The 18,520-nt window shown below is 40.9% G+C and overlaps 1 protein-coding gene across 2 annotated transcripts in view; it reads left to right on the forward strand.

The window, feature by feature from the left end:
* The window catches only part of CYP4X1 (cytochrome P450 family 4 subfamily X member 1), a 107,457-nt gene that overhangs the window by 58,761 nt on the left and 30,176 nt on the right, over window positions 1-18,520 (forward strand). Inside the window, exon 1 of one of the 2 annotated variants that reach the window (XM_012434767.3) lies at window positions 16,706-17,031. The exons of the other annotated variant lie outside the window; for it this stretch is intronic. Within the exon in view, the coding sequence (XP_012290190.1) occupies window positions 16,855-17,031 (177 nt within the window). The 5' untranslated portion in view covers window positions 16,706-16,854. Of the gene's footprint in view, window positions 1-16,705; window positions 17,032-18,520 lie in introns of those variants that run through there. 2 annotated transcript variants of the gene reach the window in all.

Below are 18,520 nucleotides of genomic sequence, written 5' to 3' on the forward strand. Positions count from 1 at the left end.
TGTGCAAGAAAAGAGAAATCACAATATTTTGAAAACTGAGAAAAGCAGGGAGCCCTAACAAGATGGCTGAATAGGAACAGCTTCGGTCTGCAGCTCCCAGCAAGATTGACACAGAAAGTGGGTGATTTCTGCATGTCCAACTGAGGTACTCGGTTCATCTCACTGGGACTGGTTAAACAGTGGGTGCAGCCCACAAGCTGAAGCAGGGTGGGGTGTTGCCTCATCCAGGAAGTGCAAGGCGTTGGAGGATTTCTCTCCCATAGCCAAGGGAAGCCATGAGAGAATGTACTGGTAAGAATGGTGCATTCTGGCCCAGATACTGTGCTTTTTCGATGGTCTTGACAACCAGCAGACCAGGAGATTCCCTCTGGTGCCCACATCACCAGGGCCCTGGGTTTCAAGCACAAAACTGGGTGCTGTTTGGGCAGACACTGAGCTAGTGGCAGGAGTTTTTTTTTCATACCCCATGGCACCTGGAATGCCAGCAAAACAGAACCCTTCACTCCCCCTGGAAGCAGAGCTGAAGCCAGGGAGCCAAGTGGTCTGGCTTGGCCAGTCTGACTGCCACGGAGCCCAGCAAACTAAGATCCACTGCCTTGAAATTCTTGCTGCTAGCACAGCAGTCTGAGGTCAAACTGGGATGATTGAGCTTGGCTGGGGGAGGGGTGTCCACCATTGCTGAGGCTTGAGTAGGTTTTTCCCTCACTGTGTAAACAAAGCCACCAGGCAGTTCAAACTGGGCACAGCCCTCCACAGCTTAGCAAGGCCTTTGCAGCCAAACTGCCTGTCTAGATTCCTCCTCCTTGGGCAGGGCATCTCTGAAAAAGATGCAGCTGCTCCAGTCAGAAACTTAGAGATTAAACCCCCATCTCCCTGGGACAGGGCACCTGGGTGAAGGGGTAACTGTGGGCACAGCTTTAGCAGACTTAAACATCCCTGCCTGACAGCTCTGAAGGGAGCAGCAAATCTCCCAGCACAGCATTCTATCTCTGATAAGGAATAGAATGCCTCCTCAAATGAGTCCCTGACCCTCCTGTATATCCTGACTGGGAGATACCTCCCAGTAGAAGCTGACAGACACCTCATACAGGAGAGCTCTGGCTGGCATCTGGTGGGTGCCACTCTGGGACAAAGCATCCAGAGGATGGAACAGGCAGCAATTTTTTCTGTTCTGCAGCCTCCACTGGTGATACCCAGGCAAACAGCTCTGTGGTGGACCTCCAGCAAATTCCACCAGAGCTACAGCAGAGGGGCCAGACTGTTAGAATAAAAAGTAACAAACAGAAAGGAATAGCATAAATGTCAATAAAAAGGTGGTCCACTTAGAAACCCCATCTGATGGTCATCAATATCAAAGACCAAAGGTAGATAAATCCACAAAGATGGGGAGAAACCAGCACAAAAAGGCTGAAAATTTCAAAAATTAGAACACCTCTTCTCCTCCAAAGGATCACAACTCCTCGCCAGCAAGGGAGCAAAACTGGATGGAGAATGAGTTTGACAAATTGACAGAAGTAGGCTTCAGAAGGTGGGTAATAACAAACTCATCCAAGGTAAAGGAACACGTTCTTACCCAATGAAAGGAGGCTAAGTACCTTGAAAAAAGACGAGAGGAATTGCTAACTGGAATAACCAGTTTAGAGAAGAGCATAAATGACCTGATGAAGCTGAAAAACATGGCACGAGAACTTTGTGAAGCATACACAAGTTTTAATAGCCAAATTGATCAAGCAGAAGAAAGAATATCAGAGATTGAAGATCAACTCAATGAAATAAAGTGAGAAGACAAATTAGAAAAAAAGGGGGACCTCTTCAAGGAGAACTACAAACCACTGCTTAAGGAAATAAGAGAGGACACAAACAAGTGGAAAAACATTCCATGCTTATGGATAGAAAGAATCAATATCATGAAAATGGCCATACTGCCCAAAGTAATCTATATATTCAATGCTATCTCCATCAAGCTACCATTGACTTTTCTTCACAGAATTGGAAAAAACCAACTCAAATTTCATATTAAAACCAAAAAAGAGCCCACATAACCAAGACAATCCTAAGCAAAAAGAACAAAGCTGGAGGCATCATACTTCCTTACTTCAAACTATACTACAAGTCTACAGTAACCAAAACAGTATGGTACTGGTACCAAAACAGCTATATAGACCAATAGAACAGAACAGAAACCTCAGAAATAACACCACACATCTACAACCATCTGATCTTTGACAAACCTGACAAAAACAAGCAATGGGGAAAGGATTCTCTATTTAATAAATGTTGTTGGGAAAACTGGCTAGCCATATGCAGAAAGCTGAAACTGGACCCCTTCCTTACACCTTATATAAAAATTAACTCAAGATGGATTAAAGACTTAAATATAAAACCAAAAACCACAAAAACCCTAGAAGACAATCTAGGCAATACCATTCAGGACATAGGCACGGGCAAAGACCTAATGACTAAAATACCAAAAGCAATTGCAACAAAAGACAAAATTGACTAATGGAATCTAATTAAACTAAAGAGCTTCTGCACAGCAAAAGAAACTATCATCAGAGTAAACAGGCAACCTACAGAATGGGAGAAAACTTTTGCAAGCTACCCAGCCGATAAAGATCTAATATGCAGGATCTACAAGAAACTTAAACAAATTTACAAGAAAAAAAAACAACCCCATCAAAAAGTGGGAAAAGGATATGAATGCACACTTCTCAAAAGAAGACATTTATGCAGCCAACAGACATATGTAAAAATGCTCATCACTGATCGATCATTAGAGAAATGAAAATCCAAACCACAATGAGATACCATCTCACGCCAGTTAGAATGGCAGTTATTAAAAAGTCAGGAAACAACAGATGCCGGCGAGACTGTGGAGAAATAGGAATGCTTTTATACTGTTGGTAGGAGTGTAAATTAGTTCAATCATTGTGGAAGATAGTGTGGTGAATCCTCAAGGATTGACAACCAGAAATACCATTTGATCGAGCAATCCCATTACTGAGTAAATACCCAAAGAATTATAAATCATTCTACTACAAAGACACATGCACCCATATGTTTGTTGCAGCTCTATTTGCAATAGTAAAGACTTGGAACCAACCCAAATGCCCCTCAATGATAGACTGGATAAAGAAAATTTGGCACATGTACACCGTGGAATACTATGCAGCTATAGGGAAAAAAAAAGAATGGATTCATGTCCTTTGCAGGGACATGGGTGAAACTGGAAGTCATCATTCTCAGCAAACTAATGCAGGAACGAAAAAGCAAACACTGCATGTTCTCACTCATAAGTGTGAGTTGAACAAGAAGAACACATGGACACAGGGAGGGGAACATCAAACACTGGAGCTTGTTGGAGGGTCAGGGGAGAGACAAAGGTATGCAGTGAATAAGAGCACAAGTTTTGGAGTCAGACCTGAGGCAGAATCTTGGATAGCATTTCTTGCTGTATCCAAGAGGGAAAGCATTAGGCCAAATACCTAATGAATTCTTAAAACCTAGGTTTAAAACCTAGATGACAGGTTGATAGGTGCAGCAAAGCACCATGGGACATATATACCTACGTAACAAACCTGCATGTTATGCACATGTACCCCAGAACTTACAGTAAAATTTAAAAAAATAACTTGTGCAAAGATTCTAGACTGGGCACTATGATGCATACCCAGTTTTGAGAAAGTTCTGGCAAAAAAGGCCTGGCATAGATTTGAAATAATACACATGCCAGTCCGTTTGCAACAGCTGCCAAGAGCCCACTGAGACTAGGCACTAGGGGTTTTTAGCTTATTTGTCCTTATTTGTGAAGTGAGACTTACACGGCCGTGCATTTCACAGGGTGGTCTGGAGGACTGAGAGATAAAATATATGCAAAAGTGACATATTAAGTAAGCTCTTATAGTTTCCACTTCCTGGTACTCAGGAGTGAGTTTTGAAAAAATTACAAGTCTAAGAGTCAATTTGCCCAAAGACCCATTGTATCTAATAAAAAAATCCATGGCTTAGTCTTCCTACTTATTTCTATACGTTTAAACATTTTTTGCTATATTTTGTTGTTGTTGTTTTTCTGTAGCAGCACATACATAAGTAGTTACCAGCTTTCAGCTTCATTCTAGGGGAAAGGCCACCATACCATTTTCTCAATGATAGGCTGTGGTGGCTGGTTCATTCAGGGTGTGTCGTTTGTTTGTTTGCTTGTTTCTAAAGTGAAAGCAAGTTTATTAGGAAAGTAAAGGAATAAAGAATGGGTACTCAACAGGCAAAGCAGACTCAAGGGATGCTGGCTGCCATAAATTTTGGCAAATTTATGACTCACTATATATGTGTGCATAATGTCAGGAAGTGGTAGGGGAGAGGTCTTAGGATGCATTGGAGGCACCATGTGATACAGAAGACAGACTTTGGGAGCCACATATCACCAAGGTCAAGTTACTTCATTTCTCAGGCTTCAACTTGCTCATTTGTAAAGTGAAAACAGTGAGGTCTACTTGGGAGAATGGAGATAGCATATGTAATGTGCCTGGCACATAGTAAGAGTTCAGTGTTATTTGGTATTATTACTATTCCAGATAGGAGTCTAACTTGGCAGAAGCTGTCTGTTACACCATAAGTTACATTACTTATGTGATGCTCAAACACAATCATTCTTTTTGAAATGCACCCAAGTTGGGCAAATATGAGAATTGCTTAAGGCATTTGACTTACTATTGAGTAAGTTAATAGTTTAACTTATTATGCAAAATAACAATTTTGCATAATAAGTAACTTGGGTTACTTGAGCTCTACTCGAGCTCTAAGGATTAGACTGCCTCCTCAAGTGGGTCTGTGACCCCCATGTCTCCTGACTGGAAGATATTTCCCAGCAGAGGCTGACAGCACGTCATGCAGGAGAGCTCTGGCTGGCACGTGGCAGGTGCCCTTCTGGGAAGAAGCTTCCAGAGGAAGGGACAGGCAGCAATCTTTGCTGTTCTGCAGTCTCTGCTAGTGATACCCAGGCCAACAGAGTCTGGAGTTGACCTCCAGAAAACTCCAGCAGACCTGCAGCAGAGGGGCCTGACTGTTAGAAGGAGAACTAAAAAACAGAAAGTAAAATCATCAATACAAACAAAAAGGATGTCCACTCAGAAACCCCATTCAAGGGCACCAATATCAAAGACCAAAGGTAGATAAATCCATGAAGGTGGGGAGAAGCCAGTGAAAAAAAAGTCTGAAAATTCCAAAATCAGAATGCCTCTTCTCCTCCAAAGGATCATATCTCCTGACCAGCAAGGGAACAAAACTGGACAGGGAATGAGTTTGATGAATTGACAGAAGTAGGCTTCAGAAGGTGGGAAATAACAAACTCCTCCAAGCTAAAAGAGCATGTTCTAACCCATTGCAAGGAAGCTAAGAACCTTGAAAAAAGGTTAGAGGAATGATAACTAGAATATCCAGTTTATAGAAGAAAATAAAAGAACTGATGGAGTGGAAAAACACAGCATGAGAACTTAGTGAAGCATACACAAGTATTAATAGCCAAATCGATCAAGCAGAAGACAGGATGTCAAAGACTGAAGATCAACTTAATGAAATAAAGTGTGAAGACAAGATTTGAGAAAGAAGAATATAAACGAATGAGCAAGCCTCCAGTAAACATGGGACTATGTGAAAAGACCAAACCTACATTTGATTGGTGCACCTGAAAGTGATGGGGAGGATGAAACCAAGTTGGAAGACACTCTTAAGGATATTATTTAGGAGAACTTCCCCAACCTAGCAAGACAGGACAACATTCAAGTTCAGGAAATACAGAGAACACCACAAAGATACTCCTCAAGAAGAGCAACCCCAAGACACATAGTCATCAGATTTGCCAAGGTTGAAATGAAGGAAAAAAATGTTAAGGGCATCCAGAGAGGAGGGTTGGGTTACCCTCAAGGGAAGCTCATCAGACTAACAATGAATCTCTCTACAGAAACCCTACAAGCCAGAAGAGAGAGGGGGCCAATATTCAACATTCTTAAATAAAGAGAATTTTCAACCCAGAATTTCATATACTGCCCAACTAAGTTTCCTAAGTTAAGGAGGAATAAAATCCTTTCCAGACAAGCAAATGCTGAGAAATTTTGTTACCACCAGGCCTGCCTTACAAGAGCTCCTGAAAGAAGCATTAAACATGGAAAAGAACAATCGGTACCAGCCACTGCAAAAGCATACCAAATTGTAAAACCATTGACACTATGAAAACAATGAGTCAACTAACAAACAAAATAACCAGCTAGCATTATACTGACAGGATCAAATTTACACATAACAATATTAACCTTAAATGCAAATGGGCTAAATGCCCCAATTAAAAGACACAGACTAGCAAATTGAATAAAGAGTCAAGACCCATCAGTGTGCAATATTCAGGAGACCCATGTAACATGCAAAGACACACATAGGCTCAAAATAAAGGGATGGAGGAAGATTTACCAAGCCAATGGAAAGCAAGAAAAAAAAAGTAGAGGTTGCAATCCTAGACTCTAATAAAACAGACTTCAAACCAACAAAAATCAAAAGAGACAAATAAGGGCATTATATATGCTAAAGGGATCAGTGCGACAAGAAGAGCTAACTATCCTAAATATATATGCACCCAATACAGGAGCACCAGATTCATAAAGCAAGTTCTTAGAGACCTACAAAGAGACTTAGACTCCCAAAAAATGATAGTGGGAGATTTTAACACCGCACTGTCAACATTAGATAGATTATCAAGACAGAAAAGTGACAAGGATATTCAGGACTTGAACTCAGCTCTGGACCAAGTGGACCTACTAGACATCTACGGAACTATCTACCCCAAATCAACCAACTATACAGTCTTAGCATCATGTCACACTTATTCTAAAATTGACTAAATAATTGGAAGTAAAACACTCCTCAGCAAATGCAAAAGAACAGAAATCATAACAAACAGTCTCTCAGACCACAGGGTGATCAAATTTGAATTTAGGATTAAGAAACTCACTCAATCCCACACAACTACATGGAAACTAAACCACCTACTCCTGAATGGCTACTGGGTAAATAATTAAATTGAAGCAGAAATAAAGAAGCTTTTTGAAACCAATGAAAACAAAGACACAGTATATCAGAATCTCTGGGAAACAGCTAAAGCAGTGTTTAGAGGGAAATGTATAGCACTAAATGCTCACAAGAGAAAGCAAGAAAGATCTCAAATCAATACCCTAACATTACGATTTAAAGAACTAGAGAAGCAAGAGCAAACAAATTCAAAAGCTAGCAGAAGACAAGAAATAACTTAGATTAGAGCAGAACGGAAGGAGATAGAGACACAAAAAAAGCTCTAAAAAAAAAAAATCAATGAATCCAGGAGCTGGTTTTTTTGAAAAGATCAACAAAACAGATAGACTGCTAGCCAGACTAATAAAGAAGAAAAGAGAGAAGAATCAAATAGATGCAATAAAAAATGATAAAGGGGATATCACCACTGATCCCACAGAAATACAAATTACCATCAGAGAATACTATAAACACCTATAAACAAACAAACTAGAAAATCTAGAAAAAATGGATAAATTCCTGGACACATGCACCCTCCCAAGTCTAAACCAGGAAGAAGTCAAATCCCTGAATAGACCAGTCACAAGTTCTGAAATTGAGGCAGTAATTAACAGCCTACCAACCAAAAGAAGTCCAGGACCAGATGGATTTACAGCTGAATTCTACCAAAGGTACAAAGAGTAGCTGGTACCATTCCTTCTGAAACTACTCCAAGCAATAGAAAAAGAGGGAATCCTCCCTAACTCATTTTATGAAGCCAGTATCATCCTGGTACCAAAACCTGGCAGAGACACAACAACAACAACAAATTTCAGACCAATATTTCTGATGAATATTGATGCAAAAATCCTCAATAAGATACCAGCAAACCGAAACCTTATCCACCACAATCTAGTCAGCTTCATCTCTGGGATGCAGTGGTGTTTCAACATACTCGAATCAATAAATGTAATCCATCATGTAAATAGAACCAATGACAAAAAACACGATTATCTCAATAGATGCAGAAAAGGCCTTCCATAAAATTCAACCACCCTTCATGCTAAAAAATCTCAAGAAACTAGGTATTGATGGAACATATCTCAAAATAATAAGAGCTGTTTATAACAAACCCACAGCCAATATCATACTGAAAGGACAAAAGCTGGAGCATTCCCTTTGAAAACCAGCACTAGACAAGGATGCCCTCTCTCTTCACTCCTATTCAACGTAGTATTGGAAGTTCTGGCCAAGGCAATCAGGCAAGAGAAAGAAATAAAGGGTATCAGATAGGAAAAGCGGAAGTCAAATTGTCTCTGTTTGCAGGTGACAAGATTGTATATTTAGAAAACCCCATTGTCTCACCACAAAATCCCCTTAAGCAGATAATCAACTTCAGCAAAGTCTCAGGATACAAAATCAATGTGCAAAAATCATATGCATTCCTATTCCTCAATAATAGACAAACAGCCAAATCATGAGTGAACTCCCATTCACAATTGCTACAAAGAGAATAAAATACCTAGGAATACAACTTACAAGGGATGTGAAGAACCTCTTCAAGGAGAACTACAAACCACTGCTCAAGGAAATAAGAGAGGACAAAACAAATGGAAAAACATTCTATGCTCATGGATAGTAAGAATCAATATCGTGAAAATGACAATACTGCCCAAAGTAATTTATAGATTCAGTGCTATCCCAATCAAGCTACCATTGTCTTTCTTCATATAATTGGAAAAAACTTCTTTAAATTTCATATGGATCCAAAAAGATCCCACATAGCCAAGACAATCTAAACAAAACAAACAAAAAACAAAACAAACCATTAACAACAAAACAAAGCTGAAGGCATCACCCTACTTGACTTCAAAGTATACTACAAGGCTACAGTAACCAAAACAGCATGGTACTGGTACCAAAACAGATATATAGACCAATGGAACAGAACAGAGGCCTCAGAAATAACACCACACACCTTTAACCATCTGATCTTTGACAAACTTGATAAAACCAGCAATGAAAAAAGATTCCCTGTTTAATAAATGGTGTTGGAAATACTGGCTAGCCATCTGTGGAAAACTGAAACTGGATCCCTTCATTACACCTTATTCAAAAATTAACTTATGATGGATTAAAGACTTAAACATAAGACCTAAAATTATAAAAACCCTAGAAGAAAACCTAGGCAATACCATTCAGAACATAGGCATAGGCAAAGACTTAATGACTAAAACACCAAAAGCAATGGCAACAAAAGCCAAAAGTGACAAATGGGACCTGATCAAACTAAAGAGCTTCTGCACAGCAAAATAAACTATCATCAGAGTGAACATGCAACCTACAGAAAGGGAGAAAATTTTTGCAATCTATCCATCTGACAAAGGGCTAATATCCAAAATCTACAAATAACCTCAACAAATTTACAAGAAAAAAATCAAACAATCCTATCAAATAGTGTGCAAGACACTTCTCAAAAGAAGACATTTATGCAGTCAACAAACATACGGAAAAGGCTCATCATCATTGGTCATTAGAGAAATGCAAATCAAACCATAATGAGATATCATCTCACACCAGTTAGAATGGCTATCATTAAAAAGTCAAAAAGCAACAGATGCTGGAGAGGATGTGGAGAAATAGGAAAGCTTTTACACTGCTGGTGGGAGTATAGATTAGTTCAGTCATTGTGGAAGACAGTGTGGAGATTCCTCAAGGATCTAGAACTAGAAATACCGTTTGACCCAGCAATTCTATTATTGAGTAAATACCCAAAGAATTATAAATTATTTTACTATAAAGACACATGCACACATGTGTTTATTGCAGCACTATTCACAATAGAAAAGACTTGGAACCAACCCAAATGCCCATCAACGATATAGACTGGATAAAGAAAATTTGGCACATACACACCATGGAATGCTATGCAGCCATAAAAAAGGATGAGTTCACGTCCTTTGCAGGGACATGGATGAAGCTGGAAACCATCATTTTCAGCAAACTAACACAAGAACAGAAAACCAAACACTGCACAGTTTAAGTGGGAATTGGACAATGAGAACACATGGACACAGGGAGGGGAACATCACACACCAGGGCCTGTCGGGGTCGGGGGGCAAGGGGAGAGAGAGCATTAGGAGAAATACCTAATGAAGATAATGGGTTGATGGGTGCAGCAAACCACCATGGCACATATATACATATGTAACAAACCTGCATGTTCTGCACATGTACCCCAGAGCTTAAAGTATAATTAAATGAACAAATAAATAAATAAAAGGGACACAATTTTAGAAAGAACATTTTCCCACAATATATTTTATTGGAAAATACCCAAATAAATATTTAATATTTGATTTAATATAACTTTAGATTCTAAATTATGATGTTTGAGTTTTGATCCCATTACATTTACCTGATTTTTAAATTTATTTGTTTACTTAGATTATTTATGAAAACTGTGATAGCCCTTATTTAAGGTTATGAAACTGCCATTGCAAAATTAACTGAAACAGTGAAAAAGTTCTGACCTAACTGACTTCATCTTTCTTCTAATCTCTAAGAAGTTCTTGTTCATTAACTTAGTTTATATTTAGCTTTGAAACAAAGATGATAACAGTCATTTCCCAGAGCAAACCTCCTTCATGCCTGTGGACTAGACTGTCAAAAGCCACAAGGTTAGAAGTTATGGCATTTTACTAAATAATTTCAATTGTAGCTATGTTTATTAAACCAATATTAATGTTTTATCTAATAAAAATCACACAAGCAAAATTTATTCTGTTTGGGGCTGAGTTTATGGTTTTGTAACTTCTATGCCAAATATTGACACCTTTAGTATTTGGTATAGATAAGCCTAAAGTTTCTTGACCAATAAATGCAAACAAAAATGTACGCTGGCAGTTCTATTATTCTATTGAGACATTTCTATTATTACTTTACCAATACTTTTAAAGTCATCTTATTTATTAAAAATTTTACTTAAGTCACATAAACTCGAAAAAGCATTTGACTAGTCTTTTTTTCTGTTAAAGTATTTGATTTAAGCACTTTTAATTTTCCTTAAGCCAATTAATTAGAGCATTTTATAGTATCAGTAGTGAAACATTGTGTACACAACACATAAATACATAGACATATTAGGCATACCAATAGAAGTACATTTTATAGATTCTTAAGACCTCATTTTTCTTATTTTAGCCTTGCAAACTCTTGATAACCTGGTTTATTACCTAAAGTTTTCAGCTAAATAGTTCTAAATCTGCATATTGAAGAAAACAACTCGTAGGTGAAAAACAGATGTCAAGATTTACATCTCAAGGTACAGGGAGAAAAAGCCTGCTGGTGCTAGAGGAAGATTAAAGGTGGATGCCAGATCAAACATAAAATCATAGAAATCTGTTATCAGACTGTATAAGGAGACCACTTTTATTTAGACAGAGGCTGCCTATCTTTTAATTCTGGGCAGAGCCCACACTGAATCTTGGGTTTTCAAAAAAAAAAATTACTATGAGACTAGACCATGTGATGCTTTTACAGGATACTACATTTTTTTTTTCAAACAAAGACTTTTCTAAGTGTCTAAATGACAACTTTTTAAAAAACAAATCCAAGAGTAACCTCTGTTGCAACAGTTATTAATGAAAAAAACATAATTCAGGCAACTGAAAAAAACAAAAACATGAAGCCCTTTTAATACAAACACACGCAGGTGCGTGCGCGCGACACACACACACATCTTAGATGCTAGCTTTTAATTAAGCTGACTTTTAACCATTGAGCTCCTTTAAAAAATTCTCTTTCCTTCACAGAGGGCTCCCAGCATGGATGGACCTGACACCTCCCATATTCAAGTTTACATGGTACCAAAAGCAACAAGGCAGATACACAAAGTGGACACATTTCAGACAAACACAAGGAGGAGAGCATTCAGGCAAAACAAACTCAAAATCTGATAAGATCAGATTTGGAAACCTGATCTTATCCAAAATGCAAAGTGTGTGTATGAGCAAGTCTTATTGCTCCCCTGGCAGTACCAGACAAATGGCTTAACAAGCCCATACAGAAAAGCAATAGGCTGCTGGCATACAATCCAGTTAACTCACTCTTTGAGTCTGTCCACTCCTGATCTCCATTCTTCCCATATAGTGGCAGGGACATGCAATTTTGCACATAGGACAACCCTCAGGAGGAATTCCTGGGAAAATCTCACCCAGCAGCTGCTGGGAACCTCCTGAAGACTGTCTCATCACAAGCTGCTGAGTGTTGAAAACACCACCATCCTGGTGGCTCCTGGCTGGCTCACCAAATTTGTTCCCAGACCAAACCAAGTGTCAGACTGCTTATTCTTACAGCCCAATAATGAGATGCAGATGAACTGCGGAGGGAGAGAGTTTTTATTTTTGTAACTGGTTATAGGGAGAAGGCCTAGGAAATATCAAATTCAAAATTACAAAGTTTTTTTCAGAGCTTACATACCTTCTTAGCTATTTGTCTATGTGTAAGTGTGCATTTATCTAAAGACATACTTGATTAACTTCATTTATAACTAGGATCTGAGTTTGAAGACCTTCCTTTGGAGCTTCTGTAAATTTACTTAATCTAAATGGGTCCAGGTTCTGGGGTGATTACCCTTATCTTGTCTCCTGTTAAATCATGGAGGTTTGGGAAGTTTCTTCAGACCCCCCAATAAACTTGTTTGTGGCAGCCTGGAGAGTTTCTTCAGACTCTCAATAAAACTTGTTTAATCCTAAATGAGTCCTGATAAGAATTCCTTCATTATCTTGTCATGCTTTGCCAGAAAGGCCTAGGCAAAACTCTTGGTGGGCTTTTGTTACATTCCAGTCTTTGTATAAAGGCACTGGCTCTATCAGTTTCTAATATTTAACGTCACCATTCAGTCAGTACTGAAACAGTTGTTATGGAGGCCTGTATTAGTGAGACCTGGCCTGCCACACACTGTATCACCCCAGTCCAGGTCACCATCCTATCTTATCTGAATATTGCAATAGCATCAGACCTGGTCTCCCTAGTTCCAGTCTTATCACTACCTTCCCCATCCCAATTTATTCTCATAAATGTTAAGGTCTCAGAACCTAGAGGTAGACTGCCTAGATTCAAATCTTGACACCATTTTTTACTCTCTGATGTCCTTGGGCAAGTTGCATAATCTGTGTCTCAGTTTTTATATAGGTAAAATGTGATATTGGTATCATCTACCTTGATTATTCTGAGGAGGAAATAACTAAGTACATGTAAATTACTTTAGAATAGTACTTGGCACTTACTGAGAATACAAGAAATATTTAGCTGTCATTATATTTCAGGTAGCTTTCAGAATAATCTACTACTTAACTATTTCATTTTCCACCTTAAATCCTTTCGGTGGATTCCCATGGCCTTAAGTAAAGTCTAAATTTCTCAACTGGGCCTACCAAGCTCTCATGGTTTGACTTTCACCCTATATGTGTTCTTAGCACCCATCCTTCTCACTGACACTTGAAGCTCCAGCCACGCTAAATAACTCCTACAATCCAGTTAGCTCAGGCCATTTTATGCTCTGTTCATGCACTTTTCCACCGTATAGAATGCCCTTTCCCACCTTGTCCACCTAGAGATACTTTCTGACGTTTTAAGATACAGCTTCACTAGACCCTAAGCCACATGAAGGCAGGGCCATGTTGATTTTGTTCAAGGCCACAACTCCAGTACTGAGGGCGATGCATGGCACATGGTCAGTTCACAATAAATATTCACTCAGTAAATGAATGAATGAATGAATAAAAGCATCTCCTCAGCTATAAAACTTTTCCCACATTTTCTCCTCACCTGCATCCCCCCTAGCCTGGACGGATTGCGTTACTCTCTTTTGTCTGGCATGGATGTCAGCATCACTTTCTGTGAGAGCTACCTTAAGAGTACTTAAGTGACCCTTGTCTCCCCAGCGCATAGAGCTCCCAGCATGTGCCCAGCACAGGGTCTGGGACACAGTAAATGTTCACCCATGTTTACTAACTGGGCACATGAGCAAATCAGAGAGCCGTAAATCTGTGGAATCCCACACTGGTGGGCTGCAATGCTATCCTGGGATATAGCTCCACAAACTTTTAGATTTTTCTCCCCATGGTTCCATGTTCTTCAAATGCATTTATTATTAAGTAATAATATACTTCTATATTTTAATGGATCAAAGATACATGTTGCCATACTGAATTATTATAATTTCAGTCAAAGGTTACTTACCTTGCACTGCCCTGTTTGTAGACAAATATATGGTTTTCTTTGGGGTATGTGTAGGATTGAAGCAGCTTCTCAATGGCCTTCATTTCTTGTCTCTTGTGTCTGACATGGAAGGAGCCATCAGATGAGCACTGGGAGAGGCACAGGCCTCCTTCTGGGAGTCTCACGGGGCTTATTTTCATCTAGAGGCACCACTATCCACGTTGATGGAATATTTTTTGGTGTCTCTGATTCCCTGTACTGTAGCCAAGAAAATTCAATTCAGTGGACATTTGTGCAGGAATGCCAAAAAAAAAAAAAAAAAAAAAAAGGAAGGAGGCACTGCTCTGTTTTTGGTCTCCAGAATCATATTATTTGAGTTGTAGCAAGTTTTAAAACCAGTCTTTGGCCAGAATAATTTTCCAAATTCCTTCCTCTCCCATTAGCATGCCCTGTTGGAGTAGATTACAGAACTTCATTCTCCACCAGGGGCAGCAAAAACACAAGCAATAGCAAGGCTGTTTTCTACCACGTGGAATGGAGGTTGTGGGGAAAACCCACCTCTCACAGCCTGGTGGACTGAGGCAAAAAGTGGCAGAGGCTGGGTGGTCAAGAGAGTATCTAATTTTTCCCCTCTAGGCTAAAATCCTGGGATTGGGGTTTAGCTAGAGTGAAGGGAAAGTTGAGAGCACCGGGGATTTTACCTTGTGTCTTTTCATGGAGAAACCAGAGTGAAAATGGCAGTGAAGCAGAGAAGGCCTGAACTTCAAGCCTCTTTCAACCCCTTCAAGCCTCTCTAAGCTCCTAGATATAATGCAAAAAGTGTGCTGGACAGAGGCAACTGGACATGGAGCAGAGGGGTAACTGCATGGAACTGTCTAAACCTCAGAGGGAGTCACACCACCAGCAAGAACCTGGGTGGGCCTAGGTGAGCCAAGGGGTTCCCAGGCTCTGACCCTGCCAAGAGAACTCACTAGAAGGTCACCAACCACACCTACTATTCCTTAGTCACACGAAGAACCCAGGGACCAGACCAGGCAAGATATCACAACCAGCTGGGACCCCGAGGCAGAGCCTGGATCTGAGGTCTTCAGCCCTATCACTATGTGAACATATGAGGGCCACCACCATACAACCTGCATGATTTGGGGAAGGAACAGGGCATAGAGGAATAATATGAAAAGCTGAAATGCCATACATTATCCAGAAGAAACTGTGTACACCAGAGGATTCTGAGACCCAGTCAAATAACTACATCTAGTTGAGGGTTGGAGTTAGGTAGGAAGTCTGTGGAAGAAGCAGCTGTGTGTGGCTTAATGGAACATGCAAGGGGCCAGGATGAGCTTGGTCCTGATGAAGTCACCACCCCTGGAGCCTGTCTTAATCACTTACCTGCCAAATAAAATGTGGCTCCAGAGAGTGGAGTATAGGCTTAAGGAATGGGGCCGGGGCTGGGGGTAGGGGGTGGTGGTAGGTGGGAGAGGGACAGTGATAGGGAGAACAGAAAATTGTAGTAGAGATTGGGTTTACTGTTCAGGGCTGTCAATCAACACCTCACATATGCCTGTCTTAGCCTAAATCAATGAATAAATGAATAAAATGTGGGCAATACCTATAAAGATTGCTGGGGCAGGGAGGTGGGGGGAGAGAGCAGCTTGGGAAGTCAGGCCTGTTAGATCCTAGTTCACCACCTGGTAGGTTATAAATACTAAAACCATCACTTTCAAATTATTTTTACTACATTTTTCTGTTATCTGTGCTTGAGTTTATTTATGTCTCTGGCATCTAGGGTCAGCCCTTCAGGGGCATGGAACCCGAGCAGCCACACCAGGCTCTGAACCCAGAAGGGCATATGCTTGGTTTAATGTTCTGTCGTCTTAGAATTGTTAATAAAGTTTTTATCCCACATTTTCATTTTGCACTGAGATTCATAAATTATGTAGCAGGCCCTGACTATAGCTGTATAGTAGAATTAGTATCTAGTGGTAATATTATATATATAATATATAGTAGAACTGGGCATACCTTCCCCATTCAAGTGTTCAGTGCCTGGCATGGGCAGCTTGAACTAGCTCATGGTGGGTGTTGGTACACGCTGGGAATCAGGGTGGGAACCAGTTGTAAAGCATTTACTTGCACACCACTAGACGGGCCACAGGATAAAGGAATAATGATGGTACACCTCCCCCTACCTCTGCCCCTGGGAATTTTGATAGAATTTCAGAATGCAAAAGAAAGCCTTTTGCATAGTCATTTACTAATTTGTGTTAAGGAAGAAAAACAATGACCTCAGATTTGGCATTATTTTACAATATAAATTCAGATCCCATGACTGAAAACTGTCCGCCTTAAAAGATGACGCTCCCCGAACCAAGCGTGCGCGCCTTGGTAACCGGCTAGAAATCCTGTAGGCGCGCCTGCCTCCTTTCTCCAGGCCTGAGCTGCCCCTCCCACTGCCCTTCCTCCTTCCCACAAGGCAGGAGCTTCGCGAGGGCTCAGAGACGGGGTGGGCTGCGCGACCCTGCGCCAGCTCTAGGCGAGAGAAAGCGCACCCTCTCCTGCGCCCCTGGAGACCGCGGGCGTTCGGGGCTGCGCAGAGCCATGGAATTTTCCTGGCTGGAGACGCGCTGGGCGCGGCCCTTTTACCTGGCCTTCGTGTTCTGCCTGGCCCTGGGGCTGTTCCAGGCCATTAAGCTCTACCTGCGGAGGCAGCGGCTGCTGCGGGACCTGCGCCCCTTCCCAACGCCCCCCACCCACTGGTTCTTTGGGCACCAGAAGGTAGATGGGAGGGAAGAGGCGGGAGGAGGAGGGAGGAAGGGGCGGAGGAGGATGCCGCAGAGGAGCCGGCCTGGCAGAGAGGTGGCTGCTTCCTTCCGTCCCTGGGGACCCTGACGGTTGCACTGGCCTCTCCATCCTGGCCTATGGCTCTCAGCATCCTTTTTCCTTGCTGTGGACACTTGCTTTCCCGCAGCCCCAAAGGAAAGGGTCACTAAAGAGGAAGCTTTGGGGGCTGGGAGAGAGCTATTTCAAGAACCTGAATATGGAAAAAAAGTGTGGTGTAACTCAGGTCCGTCTCTCATTGTTTCACCAAGCCTTCCACATGTGTTGCTTTAAAAATAGCATGTTATTCTAAATAATTTATTAATTTTAGGAAATATGCAAAATCGGTCACAATCATTGGCACCCTTAGTCCATTTTAACCAGAGAAAGTTTTCTTTTCCTAAGATTCTTGTGAGGTAAGGAGCAGCCCCCGCCAGCCACTCAAGAAATACTGATTGATGGAAAGTTCTAAAGTAAAGGGAGACTGTTAGCTTTGGTCACTCCCGCTTTTTAAATTCACTCCCACTCCTAATTGAGGTTTTTATTCATTTAGCTGACTCTGAGTGGCAGTTGGTGATAGGTACTAAGATTACAAAGAGAAGACAAGTCCCTTCCCTGCACCTCCCAAGTCAGGTGCAGACAGGCCACAAAGAAAATGACAGCACAAGGCAATGGGTGCTTTACTAGAGGCCTAGAGACAAGGGAATGTCAGAGGAAAGTGTACGTCTCCGTCTAGAAGAGGAAGGAAAGTCTGTGAAGGGCCGAGCATTGTCTTAAAGGATGGTTGGGTGGTGTGGGGAAGACATTCCAGCAGAGCTACTAAATGATCCTTTGGTTTCCCCACTTTCTAGTCTTTCTTACCTAAAGCAACCACTTTCAACTCTTTTGTCTGTTTTTTCTGGTATTTAAATCCTTACTTGTAAAATAATATTACTGTATTGCATCTAGTAATTTAATAAGTTTAGACATCTGCTGTGGTTTAGATATGGTTTGTTTGTCCCCACCAAACCTCGTGTTGAAATTTGATTCCCAATGTTGGAGGTGGGGTCTGATGGGAGACCTTTGGGTCATTGGGATGGATCCCTCATGAACATCTTGGTGCAACTGTCTCCTTCTTAATTTCTCACTCTGTTAGTCTCTCTTCACCCCCCAGAACTGATTGTTGAGAAGATCCTGCCACCTCCTCCCCTCTCTCTCTTCCTCTCTTCTTACCATATGATCTCTACACACAACCACTCCTGTTCACTTCCACCATGGGTGGAAGCAGTCTGAGGTTCTCCTCACATGCAGATGCCAGTGCCATGCTTCCTGTACAACCTGGAGAATTGTAACCCAAATAATCCTCTTTATGAATTATCCAGCCTCAGGTATTCCTTTATAGCAACACAAATGTACTAAAACAACATCAATCTATGAAGTTCTTTATGACAGGCAATCACTTACACCT

The sequence above is a fragment of the Aotus nancymaae genome, unplaced genomic scaffold, assembly GCF_030222135.1.
Source record: "Aotus nancymaae isolate 86718 unplaced genomic scaffold, 86718_ANA_hifiasm-v0.15.2.pri h1tg000007l, whole genome shotgun sequence".
Lineage (NCBI taxonomy): Eukaryota > Metazoa > Chordata > Mammalia > Primates > Aotidae > Aotus > Aotus nancymaae.